Source organism: Phyllosticta citriasiana (genome assembly GCF_038021145.1).
Source record: "Phyllosticta citriasiana strain CBS 120426 chromosome Unknown IWZ02scaffold_1, whole genome shotgun sequence".
Lineage (NCBI taxonomy): Eukaryota > Fungi > Ascomycota > Dothideomycetes > Botryosphaeriales > Phyllostictaceae > Phyllosticta > Phyllosticta citriasiana.
The window spans coordinates 1,900,859-1,915,750 of record NW_027117278.1 but is presented as its reverse complement, the minus strand read 5'-3'; the positions used below and the strand labels follow the sequence as shown (position 1 = coordinate 1,915,750).

The following is a 14,892-nucleotide window of genomic DNA, read 5'->3' as shown; positions in this document are numbered from 1 at the left end:
GGGGCCGTACTAGAACCTAAAGAGGGCCGTGCGTATTAGCGAGGACATATAAACACCCTAAGAGATAAAACCTAATAAACTAAGGTTTCGTCTAATATCTATACTAAATATATCATTATTATTCACCCTTAATTTAACTCCCTACGGTGCTAAATCTTACATTTAAAACCTTTAACTACCGCGGCTAGTTAAATTAAAAATAGCTCCTATAACTCATTTAGGAAGCATTAACCTAGAGGCTAGCTCTCTAGCTATAAACTAGCTAGTTAGAGGCTAAGAGGCTACTAACTAGAGGATAGTCCTCCCCCTAGTTAATAAAGATGCTTATATTAAAATCTGGTCCCTAAATAATAGTAAGAGCTAGCTCTTAGCTACTCTAACACTAAATCCACACGTTATAACTATTAATGATAAAATTACGGTGCTCTTAGTAACGCTTAATTCTATAAATATAGAGGAGCTTACTAACTTATACTAACGGGTTTAGGGGCTTTAGGAGATTAAATAAAGTCTCTTAGGGCTACCTATTATGACCCTAGTTAGGCCTAACTTATGACCTAATTTATAAGCTCCCTATTATAACCCCCTTAGCTCCCTTATTAAGGCCCCTACACCTAAGCTTATAAGCTTAGAGGTAAAGGATATAGACTCCTAGTTTTAGGCCCTAAATAACGCGTTTAAGACATATGGTGCCTCTAAAGATTTAGGGTGTCAGTTATGATAGGCTACCTAGGGGTTAGCTATTAGTAAGGTAAACCTATATAATAAAGTATTTAACGCCCTTAACTTAAAAATAAACCCCCTAGTCTACTTTAAAGACTTCTATATGTTTATTATAGACTAGATCTAGGACCCTAATATATAGAGGTTTAAGATATATATGAAGTTCTTTAATATGACCTAAATAAAGGGATAAGAGTTTAAAAGCCTATAGTCTATACTAGAAGCTAAGGAGTAACATCTTAAGTTTAAGATTATTAATAAGGAGCACCGCGTTATATACTAGTTCTTATAGGTATACCTAATCTTACGCACTAAGCTAACTAAGATAAGTGCTAAGAGTTATATAAAGACTAAGCATGATGTATTTACTAAAGTTAAGAAGGTAGAGGAGCTCCTAGGGTAGGCATCCCTAAAGGGTAACCCTAAAGGGGTACCTAAAAGGGGCCGGTTTAAACCTAGCTTAGTACCCCCCTAGGGGCTAAGGCCTAAGAAGAAATACTAGGGCTCCCTATCTAGGGGCACGGCTAATAAAGTAACCTAATAGGGGAGTAGGCTAAAGAACCGTTAGACTAGTAATTAGTACTAAAAGGGTAGCACTCCCTAGCTAAGGAGAGACTAACCGCTACTAACTAATAAAAAGTTAGAAAAAGGTGTGCCCTAGTTATATACCTAAGAGCATCTTAGTAACTAGGGTAGGAGAATTAATAAGGAGACCGTTAAGTAATATATAACTTATTAGTAGTTTATATCGCATGTAATATAGCTACTAGGATATACTTCCTAATAGCTCTTATTAATAATAGCGCTACCCTAAACCTAGTTTAGAGGTTAGTAGCTTAGGATAAGGGCCTAGTCCCTACCTAAGAGCTACCTAGTTACTACCTAAATACTACCTTAGCTAATAGGTCTCCTCTTACCTTAGGACCGGCCTATTAGCTTACTATAACTATATAAGATAATTAAGGTCGGAGCTAAGCTATAGGCCCCTAACTATTCTAGGAGAGCTAAGATATAGTATTTAAACTTATCCTTAGCCTAGAATAGATTTCTAAGGCTAAATACTATTTTAAGTACTTCTAGGGACATAGGCCGTCTTTCTTCTAGGCTAACCTAGACTATAAACCTATAATTAAATAAGTATTATTAGAGGAATTAAGAAAGGAGGTTAGCCCTAAGGGATATATCTATAGTGCCTAGACCTACGGGTCTATAGTATAATAACCTTAGTAGGTTAGCTACCTAGGTCCTAGTAGGACCCTATAGGGTATATAATTACTAGTAACTACTAGTTACCCTAATAAAGGTGGTTATGCTCTATACCTAGTAGCCTATATAGGTACTAGTAGGAGCCTAATCTAGGGCCTCCTAGAGTAATATACTAAATTTAATAACATCTTTAATAGTAATCTTACCGGTATATTAGCCTAGAACTTAGTATATAACTATGTAATTAATCTTAAGGACGGTAGAATACTACTATAGTTACCTATATATAACCTATCTAAGAGAGAATTAAGTATCCTTAGAGAGTACCTAGAAAAGGTACTATACCTTAGATAGATTAGACTAAGTAAGTCACCTATAGGGGCCCTAATCCTCTTTATACCTAAGGCTAATAGGACCCTATACCTTTATATAGACTACTAGGGACTTAATAAGGTTACTATTAAGAACTACTACCCCTTACCCCTAATTAGGGAGCTAATAGACCGCGTATTAGGGGCTACTATATATATAAAGTTAGACCTCTATAACGCCTACTATAGACTCCGGATTAAGGTAGGAGATAAGTAGAAGATAGCCTTTAAGACGCGGTATAGCTACTATAAGTATCTAGTTATGCCTTTTAGGCTAGCTAATACTCCTATATCTTTCTAAGTATACATCTACTAAGCTATAGCTAGGCTCCTAGATTCTATCTATATTATCTACCTAGATAACATTCTTATATACTTCTAAAATGAGGTAGACCATATATAGTACGTAAAGTAAATCTTATAATATCTATAGGAATAGAAACTATACGCTAAAATCTTAAAGTGCGCATTCTATATAAAACGCGTTAAGTTCCTAGGGTTTGTAATTACCTATAATAGTATCTAAATAGACGCTAAGAGGGTCTAGACTATTAAAGAATAGCTAGAACTATAAAGCTATAAGGATATCTAAGTGTTCCTAGGCTTTACTAACTTCTATTACTAGTTTATCTAGAACTACTCCGCGCTAACCTAACCCCTATATGAACTCCTATAGGAGGCTAGTTAGGCCCTAGCCGGTGCCTTATTAGATGCCGTAGAAGTGAAGATGAAAAAGACTAGAAAGGGGCCTATAAGGTAGTACTAACCCTAGTACTAGCTAGAGGCCACCTAGATAGCCTTTAAATAGCTATAAGTAGCCTTCCTAGAAGGCCCCCTACTATAGTACTATAATCTAAAGTGCCTATTAATCCTAATTATAGATATATCTAACTATATATATATAGGAATACTCCTATAGCTAGCCGTTAGTAGTAATAGGGCTACCTATTAGCACCTAATCACCTACTACTTACATAAATTTATTACTATAGAGGTATAGTACGACACCTATAATAAAGAATTACTTATAATTATAGAGTGCTTTAAGACGTAGTGGTACTACCTAGTATATATGCCTGCCCTAACGTGAGTCCTTACGGATTATAATAACCTCTACTATTTTATAGATACTAAACACCTAACTATAAGGTAGGCTAGGTACGCGGAGTTATTAGCAGAATTTAACTTTAAGATTAGCTATAAACCTAGCTTAATTAACCCTACTAATAGTTTATCCTACTACCTAGACTATGTAAAGGGCTTTAAAGAAGCGGATAAATAGCTAGTATTAGATGTACTATTACCTACTCTATAATAGAAGCTCTAAGTAAAAGACCTTAAGGAGTTACTAGGTACTACTATACCCCTAGTTACTAGCTAGATAGACACATTATGGTACCTACTTAGAGTAGAGGTACTAGTAAAGCTACCCTTAAAATAAGTCTAATAATATAAGTAATACCCCCTTATAGTATCCTTACTTACTAGTATTAGCTTAGCGCTAAGTCTAACACCTTACTAAGAAGTAGTAGTAGCTACTCTTAGTAAAATAGTATATACTAACCCCCCTAAGTCCCTTCTCTAACTACTTCTAGATAGCTAGAGGAAGGACCCTCTATCTTAGGAGGTCTATATAGACGGTATAATAGGGGTAGATAGTGCTAGAGAGGGGTATTCTATAGACCCCTAAGGTCTTATCCACTAGAATAGTAAAGTATAGGTACCTAATAGCACCCTACTACACGGTAAGATCTTTATATAGAACTATAATGACCTAGTAGGTAGATACTTTAGCATTAAATATATGATAGAGGTTATTAGCTATAAATACTAGTAGCTAATACTAGCTAAAGACATAACCGCGTATATAGGAGACTATAATGCCTACTAGTAAAATAAGCCGCGGTGGTATAAGCTATATAGGCTCCTTAAACTAGTCTAAAGACCTATAATGCCCTAGTAACATTTTATAATAGATTTTATCATAGACCTTCTAGCCTCCTAGGACCTATTAGGATGTAAATATAACGCCATCCTAGTCCTAGTAGATAGGTTTATAAAATACGCATAGTACTTTCCTATATAAATAACTATAAGTATAGATAGCTTAGGTACTCTTATCTAGTATAAGGTTATTATAGTAACTAGGTGCCTAATTAATATTATCTTAGACTAGGGTAGCCTCTTTATAAGTAACTACTAGAGCGCATTCTACTACTACTTAGGAATTATCTAAAAGTTAAGCATAGCATTCTACCTATAGACTAATAGGTAAACTAAGCACTAAAACTAGGAGCTAGAGGTATACTTATATATATATATTAACTATAAATAATTAGACTAGGCCTTATACCTATAGGAGGCGGCCTTTACCTATAATAGTAAAGTCTACTTAATAACTAAGTTCACTCTAATATACCTAGCCTATAGCTAGGTACCTAATCTCCCTAATAGCATACTAGATACTATACCCTAGATGGGGGGGGGAACTAATAGGGCTACTATAGGGCACCTAATTAATAATAAAGGGGTTACTATAGACCCTAACATTATAGTAATAACAGACTCTAAGTAAGCTTATTAGGTAGAGAGCTACCTCCGCTAGCTAACTAAAACATATAAGAAGGCTAAGGAGTATATAGAGCACACCTAAGTACTCTAGGCTAAGTACGCTAACTATTACTAATTAGATAAATAATTTAATATAGGAGAAAGAGTGCTTCTTTTATTAAAGAACATCCGTACTAAATAACTAATAAAGAAGTTAGACACCTACTATCTAGGCCCTTTCCCTATTATCTAATAATACGGCAGGCTAATATATAAATTAGACCTCCTACTAAGCATAGTAAGGATCTACCTAACATTCTATATCTCCCTACTAGAACCCTATTAGGGCCTAGTAGATACTAAACCCTACCCCGTTAAGATTAATAACGAGGGTGATGAGTACTAGGAAGTAGAAACTATTATTAACTATAAACTTACCCCTAGAGGGGTATAGTACTATGTTAAGTAGGTAGGCTATAGGAATAAATTTAATAAATAGATATATAAGGACGGCCTAGATAACTACTAAGAAATAATAGACGCGTATAAGTCTACCTATAACGTTTTAAAAAACCCGGCTAAACATAAGCGGATAGTACCTAAAGGGGTAACTAATAGGCTAGCCCTAGTAGGCCCTATAAAGTAAGGATAAGGATAACCCCTAGGGTCCTAAAATAAATCTAAAGGGGTAATAGTAGTAGTAGGGAGCCCCCTTAGGACCCTAATAGACCCTAATAACACCCTATAGAAACTAGGAGATAACTTAGGTAATAGCCTAAGTAATAACATAGATATATTAACTTAAAGAGGAGTATAGAAAGGATTATAGGTAGTAATAGGTAAGAGTAAGCGCTAGATAGGAATAAGCATATCTTAGAAACTATCCTATAGACTTAGCCTAATGTAAGTAGACTATTCTACTAACTATACCCGTAAAAGACCTTAATCACCATAAGGGTACGTAAGGGTATTAAAAAAGACCTAATTACTCTACTAACTAGACCCTACATAGGAACTAGGGATAATAGGAACACCTAACTAGCATAAATAGATCCTGTAGAAAAGAAAACCTAGTTTAGCTACTATAGTAAAGGGTGTTACGGTAGGTAGGCATAATATATATACGCGATAGCTATAACTACTCTAACTCCTTATTCATAATAATATTAGTAGGCTTATTAGGGCTAAAGAGACCGCTAGTATTCTACTATAGGTTAGCTAATAGGAACCTAAATAGGGTTATAAATGGTGATAACTTACCTTCTAATACTCCTACGCGGCGCGGTAACTTACCTAATAATGATAACCTAACTCTACTAGCATAACCCCTTTACTCTTTATACTATTACCTATAGCCTTAGTATAGTTCTAAGCTATACGCTCTAGTATGTTTAAATAGCCGAACTATAAAGCTAAGGGACGCATAAATATGTCTTACTAGGCTAGAGTAGTAGCGTCGTACGTATCCTTATCTAAAAGCCTATAAGCATGATCTAGCTTAGCCTTAGAATAGGCTGCTAGTAGAGGAATAGTAGCTATACCGCTAGTAGATATAGGAATAGGAGACGTATAAGATACCTAAGTCTAAGACTAGGTCTAGTAATAAGACTCTAACTTATTATACACTATAGTATAGTAAGTGTAGTTAATTAAGTACTTATGCTCCTCTAGTATAATGTTAACCGCGTGGTAAAAATACTCATTAATCTACTAATAACCGGTTAGTAACACGCCTAAGTAGTACCCGAATAGCATACCTATTTATACTAATCAGCTATAGTAGTATAGTATATATACTTACTACTCCTACCTATTAGCGCCTTATAACTAATAAATAATATATAGATCTAGGCCTAAATAATTAAAGGGTCCCTAGAATAGTTAGCTACGGCCGTTTAGGAAATTAGCCCTAATAACTTACTATAAGTAAGCCTATAGCTTATAACTACCGGATGATAATGTACTAGTATTACCCCTAGGAGAGCTGCTAGGCGCCTTATACTTATAAGGAGAGGTCTATAGCTTTATAACGGGGGCTAAAGGGTCGCCTAGTAGCACTCTAGACTAGTAGTAAATGTATTACGCATAAGTAGGGTGATCTAATAGTAGCTAAGGCTAGAAATAAACCGGGTAGCTATAAACCTCGTTATATATAAGACGGGGGGGGGCTATAGTAAAAGTCGTATAAAGGTAATAGTTAAAAAAGATAGATAGTAGGCAAGATAAGCGACCCTATTTATACGCCGCTACTACTAGCTACTAACTCTACACCTATAAGCTAACACCTAGGCGCTTATATATAAGCTATAAGGCTAATAATAAAGTAGATAACTCTATAGGCTTAAATAAAGAAAACCCTATCACTATATAATAATGCTTAGGGCCATAACAACGCTAATTACGGGCTAGAACACGCCTAATAGCATAACTATACCCTTAGGCCGGATAACATAATGACCTAATAGGTAACGCTACCGCTTAACTCTAACTTAGCGCCCCTAAGACGGCTACTTACTAATAGTCTAAGGATAGCCCTTTTAGAGGGGGGGATAGTATAATGCCATAACTAAGGCGGGGCCTAGAGAACTCTAACTAGAACCCGAAGGGGGCCGTACTAGGACCTAAAGAGGGCCGTACGTATTAGTAAGGACATATAAACGCCCTAAGAGACGAAACCTAATAAACTAAGGTTTCGTCTAATATCTATACTAAATACATTATTATTATTCACCCTCGATTCGACTCTCTACGGTGCTAAATCTCATAATGAACTAGTAATAGAAGTTAGTAAAGCCTAGGAATACTTAGATATCCTTATAGCTTTATAGTTCCGGCTATTCTTTAATAGTCTAGACCCTCTTAGCGTCTATTTAGACGCTATTAGGGGTAATTATGAAACCTAGGAACTTAATACGTTTTATATAGAATGTACACTTTAAGATTTTAGCATATAGTCTCTATTCCTATAGATATTATAAGATTTACTTTACGTGCCGTATATAGTCTACCTTATTTTAGAAGTATATAAGAATGTCATCTAGGTAGATGATATAGATAGAGTCTAGGAGCCTAGCTATAGCTTAGTAGATATACGCTTAGAAAGATATAGGAGTATTAGCTAGCCTAAAAGGCATAACTAGATACTTATAGTAGCTATACCGTGTCTTAAAGGCCGTCTTCTACTCATCTCCTACCTTAATCTAGAGTCTATAGTAGGCGTCACGGAGGTCTAACTTTATATACATAGTAGCCCCTAATATACGGTCTATTAGCTCCCTAATAAGGGGTAAGGGGTAGTAGTTCTTAATAGTGACCTTATTAAGTCCCTAGTAGTCTATATAAAGGTATAGGGTCCTATTAGCCTTAGGCACGAAGAGGATTAGGGCCCCTATAGGTGACTTACTTAGTCTAATCTATCTAAGGTGTAGCACTTTTTCTAGGTACTCTCTAAGGATACTTAATTCTCTCTTAGATAGGTTATATATAGGTAACTATAGTAGCATTCTACCGTTCTTAAGATTAATTACGTAGTTATATACTAAGTTCTAGGCTAATATACTAGTAAGATTACTGTTAAAGACGTTATTAAATTTAGCGTATTACTCTAGGAGGCCCTAGATTAGGCTCCTACTAGTACCCGTATAGGCTACTAGGTATGGAGTATAACTACCTTTATTAGGGTAACTAGTAGTTACTAGTAATTATATGCCCTATAGGGTCCTACTAGGACCTAGGTAGCTAACCTACTAAGGTTATTATACTATAGACCTATAGGTCTAGGCACTATAGATATATCCCTTAGGGCTAACCTCCTTTCTTAATTCCTCTAATAATACTTATTTAATTATAGGTTTATAGTCTAGGTTAGCCTAGAAGAAAGACGGCCTACGTCCCTAGAAGTACTTAAAATAGTATTTAGCCTTAGAAATCTATTCTAGGCTAAGGATGAGTTTAAATACTATATCTTAGCTCTCCTAGAATAGTTAGGGGCCTATAGCTTAGCTCCGACCTTAATTATCTTATATAGTTATAGTGAGCTAATAGGCCGGTCCTAAGGTAAGAGGAGACCTATTAGCTAAGGTAGCGTTTAGGTAGTAACTAGGTAGCTCTTAGGTAGGGACTAGGCCCTTATCCTAAGCTACTAACCTCTAAACTAGGTTTAGGGTAGCGCCGTTATTAATAAGGGCTATTAGGGAGTATGTCCTAGTAGCTATATTACATATAACATGAACTACTAATAAGTTATATATTACTTAATAGTCTCTTTATTAATTCTCCTACCCTAGTTACTAAGATACTCTTAGGTATGTAACTAGGGCACGCCTTTTTCTAACTTTTTATTAGTTAGTAGCGGTTAGTCTCTCCTTAGCTAGGGAGTACTACCCTTTTAGTACTAATTACTAGTCTAATTATTCTTTAGCCTACTCCCCTAGTAGGTTACTTTATTAGCCATGCCTCTAGATAGGGAGCCCTAGTATTTCTTCTTAGGCCTTAGCCCCTAGGGGCGTACTAAGCTAGGTTTAAACCGGCCCCTTTTAGGCGCCCCTTTAGGGTTACCCTTTAGGGATGCCTATCCTAGGAGCTCCTCTACCTTCTTAACTTTAGTAAATACATTATACTTAGTCTTTATATGACTCTTAGCGCTCATCTTAGTTAGCTTAGTGCGTAAGATTAGGTATACCTATAAGAACTAGTATGTAACGCAGTGCTCCTTATTAATAATCTTAAACTTAAGATGTTACTCCTTAGCTTCTAGCATAGACTATAGGCTTTTAAACTCTTACCCCTTTATTTAGGTTATGCTAAAGAATTTCGTGTATATCTTAAACCTCTATATATTAGGGTCCTAGATCTAGTCCGTAATAAACATGTAGAAGTCTTTAAAGTAGACTAGGGGGTCTATTTTTAAGTTAAGGGTGTTAAATACCTTATCACGCAGGTTTACCTTACTAATAGCTAACCTCTAGGTAGCCTATTATAACTAATACCCTAAATCTTTAGAGGCACCGTATGTCTTAAACATGTTATTTAGGGCCTAAAACTAGGAGTCTATATCCTTTACCTCTAAGCTTATAAGCTTAGGCGTAGGGGCCTTAATAAGGGAGCTAAGGGGGTTATAATAGGGAGCTTATAAGTTAGGTTATGAGTTAGACCTAACTAGGGTTATAATAGGTAGCCCTAAGAGACTTTATTTAATCTCCTAAAGCCCCTAAACCTATTAGTATATACTAGTAAGCTCCTCTACATTCATAGAATTAAGCGTTACTAAGAGCGCCATGATCTTATTATTAATGGTTATAACGTGTAGATTTAGTATTAGAGTAGCTAAGAGCTAGCTCTCACTATTATTTAGGGACTAGATTTTAATATAAGCATCTTCATTAACTAGGGGGAGGACTATCCTCTAGTTAGTAGCCTCTTAGCCTCTAACTAGCTAGTTTATAGCTAGAGAGCTAGCCTCTAGGTTAATGCTTCCTAAACGAGTTATAGGAGCCATTTTTAATTTAACTAGCCGTAGTAGTTAAAGGTTTTAAATATGAGATTTAGCACCGTAGGGAGTTAAATCGAGTATGAATAATAATAATGTATTTAGTATAGATATTAGACTAAACCTTAGTTTATAAGGTTTCGTCTCTTTAGGCATTTATATGTCCTTACTAATACGCATAGCCCTCTTCGGGTCCTAGTTAGAGTTCCCTAGGCCCCGCCTTAGTTATGGCATTACACTTACCTACTCTCTATAGGAGTTTAGAGATAAGAGGTAAAGGGTGTAAGTCTTTCTTAGTCTAATTATTTAACCGTTAGTAGTTAATATAAATTCACTATCTACTTCCGGGTTTTTTTACTACTAATACGGGTAAAGTATAAGGTATATAGCTTTTAGTAATGAATCCTTTCTTTAGGTTCTCCTAGATATATTCCTTTATAGCTATAAGCTATTCTAGGGATATTCTATAGAGAGGGCTTAGTAGTAACCGTAGAGGACCATTATCCGTAAGAGAGATTTAATAATCTACTCCTAAATGATAAGGTAGTAGCTAATTAGATTCCTATTTTAAAAAAATATTATAATAGCTATTATACTTAGGAGTTAAATAGTTATTAAGATATCCTTTAAAAGTATTATCTTTAATTACTTTATTAGTATTATCTAGTATAATAGAATAAAGATCTACTACTTCTATTAGTGCATTTATAGGTAGGCTAATTTCTATAAGTAAAGAGAGAAAGGTTTCTTAATTATTATATTTAATATTATTAGAAATATATTTTAATGAAATTAATTAATAGGTAGTTTAAAGTTATTTTATCTATAGAATTTTACTTTACATGAGTGCTTTTAGAATGTTTAAAAGATTTTAAAAAGAAATTTAATCTAGAGAGTCTAGTTAAATAAGCTATTAGCTAGAGTAATCTAGAAGGATATAATATTATATAAGGAACTAATAGCCTAAGATAATATTATAGCGCCTAATATCTAGTATAAAGGTATATATTATAACTAGCTAGTATTAAAAATGAAATGTTAATTAATAAATAAAATTAAGTTACTTATTTATGCGTTAGTTAAACCTAGAGACTTTAAGGTTCCCGCTAGTAATCTTTCTTTTCTTTACCTCTAGTTCCTTAAGTTATAGTAGGAGTTAGGGGTACATAAAGCTAGATCTATTTATGCTAGTATTAACTAGGGTATAAATAGGCATAGCATAACTACTAGCTATAATTATAGTTTATATAGTAAATAGATTTCCTCTAATAAGGTCATAAATATTTACCTAGGAACTAGTAATCTATAGAGCTCTAAGCTTAGGTCTTAGGGAGGAGACTTCCCCTAAGACTTATTATTTTCTAAAGAAGAAGAGTAGGCTTTAAAGTTTATATACTTATCTTCTTATTCTAATATAGTATCTACTATCTTTACTTTAGTTTCTAGGCACTATTAAATAAGGTAGCTAAACTTTCTATACTAATAGTACGGCCTAATATCCCCTTAAAGCTCTACTCTACCTTTATATATTAGGTTTTCTATTATCATGTAAGGAGTAGAACGCTATAATAGCTTAGAAGAAGGGTGTTCTCTTAAACTTCTACCTATTAAAAAAGTAGATTTACTAGCTTATTCCCACTGTTATTTCTTTACGTAGTCTTCCTATAATGATGAAGGTACATTTTTATTATTTTAGTATTTAATGATGCTTTATGTAATAGGATATACCTTTTAAAGATACTCCTTAAATAAGATAGAGTTATCCTATTATATCCCTACTAAATGAGTTTATAGTAGGGAATCTAAGGAAGAATAGAATAGAGGTCCTTTAACTTCTTTATATCCTTCTACTAGTACGGATTATTAAATACTTACTTAAGCTAGTGGTATAGGTTAGTATCTAGGACTAGATCATCTATCTTTATATAAGTATATAAGAATAGTACTAGATACTTTACTGCCTTACCTTATATCCTTAAGAGAATATAACTTGTAATAGCTTCTTCTATTTCCGTAGTAGTACTTCTTTTAAAGTGGTCCTAGTTACTATAGATTTTATTATTTATAAGAAGACACTAATACTTATATATAGGATTTCAGCTATTTATTAATTCTAGTAGGTTAGATACCTTTAGTATATATTTCTTCTTCCTTTAGAGTTTACCTTCTTCTAAGTACTATGAATTTATTAACTTAATAGTATCTTTACGTAAAGAAGATAAAAGACTTATAATCTTTTCTACTAAATTAATGATCACTTATTTAAGAGTTTTAATTTATATTTTCGCGTAAATAGTAATTTCCTAAGTCTATCCCTTTATAAGGGGAGATATATCTTATTAATAATGGCTTATATATTCTAGTAGAACATGCCTAAAGGCTTCTTCAACCTAGAATTATATTATATAAAATATACCTTTCTCTTATAGTTATGTATTAAGCTCTATTAGTAAAAGGGAGTAAAAAGATTATAATATGAAGGGGAATGCCTATCCTCTTCCTTCCTTAGACTTGTAAGGTAACTTAGTACCTCTATATAAGGGAATTTCTTATATTTATTAACTACTAGACCCCTCTTAGGTACTAGATATATAGGCTTAATTCTTAGCTATACTATCTATATATAGAATAGTCTTCTACTTTCTTATAAGTAGGTATGGAGAGGATACCTCCTTAAAGTTTATATACTACCCTATAGTTTCTAAAGACTTCTATAGTTAACATATACTTAATACTCCTTAGTCCTTAGATAATACTAATATACCTTACTAAGATAACTTAAATTACCTTCTTAAATAATAGATAGTCATGTATAAGGCTAGGGCTATATATATAGTATACCTAGTTTAGGTATTCTAATACCTCCCTTAGGTGATAAAAAAGTAGGATAGGGATAATATATAGAATAATCTTCTATATCTATCATGAATCATTAAGTAGCTAATTTATAGGCTTAGGTATAAAAGCTATCTACTTAGTTAGATATGTATAAAGTTAAAAGAAATAAATTAAAGTTAAGTAGAAAGAAGAAGTTAAGTAAATTCTCTTAATTATAGTGAATATAGAAGATGCTATGTACTCTACTATCTTCTATATGTATTTATATAAGAACTAAAATGAGACCTAGACCCTCTCCTCTTATTACTACGCGAATTTCTACTTTAACTATATTATTAAAAATAAATAAGAATTAAACTTTCTTATCATTACATAAAGCTCTATTTAGCCGTAAGGTTAAGGGAGTATATATTATCTATTAGCTTAGTTAGCTTATATAGCTTAGCTAGCTTATATAGCTTAGTTATTATGAGCTTTAGCTTATTAAATGATCGCGTAATAGCATAGTAGCAGTGTTTTCGTATTACTAGCGTGTAGCCTAGCTAACCTTATCGTGTAGCCTTAGGTTACGTAGCCTAGCAGCCATCGCGATAGAATCTAGGTATAAAGATTTTTAGTTAAGATTTTTATTTAAGTTTCGTCTAGATACCTGTTCTTACTATACTAATTAATCACTAGAGGCAAAATCACTAATAATGGCTGCACACCATGTTCTGACACCTAGTGCTACACACAGTCACACGGTAATTTTCCTCCATGGACGCGATAGTACGGCATTAGAATTTGCCGGAGAGTTTTTCGAAAGTCAGGCCTCCGACGACAAAACACTCCAAGAAATATTTCCAGGCTTTAAGTGGGTCTTCCCAGCCTCTGCCACGCGGAATTCCGCACGATTCGGTGTCAAAATGTCCCAGTGGTTCGATATTTGGTCACTAGAAAATCCGGAGGAACTGAAGGACATACAAAAAGCGGGTTTGTCTGAGAGCATCAGCTCTGTCATCGAAGTCATCGAATTCGAAGCCTCTTTAATAGGAACGGAAAAGATTATCCTCGCCGGCATCAGCCAGGGCTGTGCTACGGCCATACATGCCCTCCTCCAAGGAGAGCGAAGACTCGGTGCCTTTGTTGGAGTATGCAGCTGGCTTCCTTTCCAGAGCGAAATACAGTCAATCGCAAAGAACTCAAGAACTCCAGCAGAGAAACAAAACCGACTGCGCGGTCTGTTCCAACTGCGGCACCACAGCGAAAACGAAGGAAGTGAATCGAACTTCGCCCTGGAGACTCCCGTACTGCTTGCCCACTCCGAAGACGACGACGTAGTCCCTATTCAGAATGGAGAAAGGCTGTCAAGAGGATTTATAGAGCTGGGAATGTCTGTTGAGTGGCATACTTACAAGCTTGGCGGCCACTGGATTAACGAACCCCAAGGAATCGACGACATGGTTGGATTTCTCAAGAACTCCTGCTAGGAGTAGGGGTGCTGCGAACAGAGCGTCGGATGGTATCCGATGGCTTTGGCCAGGCCTAAATGCTGAATGCTCCGGTCACGCACCTCTCGCTCAGATTGGGGTCCCGGCGTAGATGCTGAATGCTCCGGGTTGGCGCACCTCTCGCCCAGAAGACCACTTTCTTTAGTGGCGAGGAGCCATAAAAGGCCCCCCACATGGGGGATCGCCCAAACGGGATTAGTGTTAGTCACGTGGGAACGGGTGTCGG

At 35.0% G+C, this 14,892-nt stretch overlaps 1 protein-coding gene across 1 annotated transcript; it reads left to right on the top strand.

Moving 5' to 3' along the window:
- Positions 1-13,871: 13,871 nt before the first annotated feature.
- Positions 13,872-14,645, top strand: IWZ02DRAFT_369718 (Alpha/Beta hydrolase protein; the record flags this gene model as incomplete). The annotated part of the gene is made up of 2 exons (XM_066764454.1): positions 13,872-14,341; positions 14,420-14,645. 2 exons carry the CDS (start codon positions 13,872-13,874, stop codon positions 14,643-14,645), a joined length of 696 nt encoding a protein of 231 aa, XP_066627261.1.
- Between the last annotated feature and the right edge of the window lie 247 nt (positions 14,646-14,892).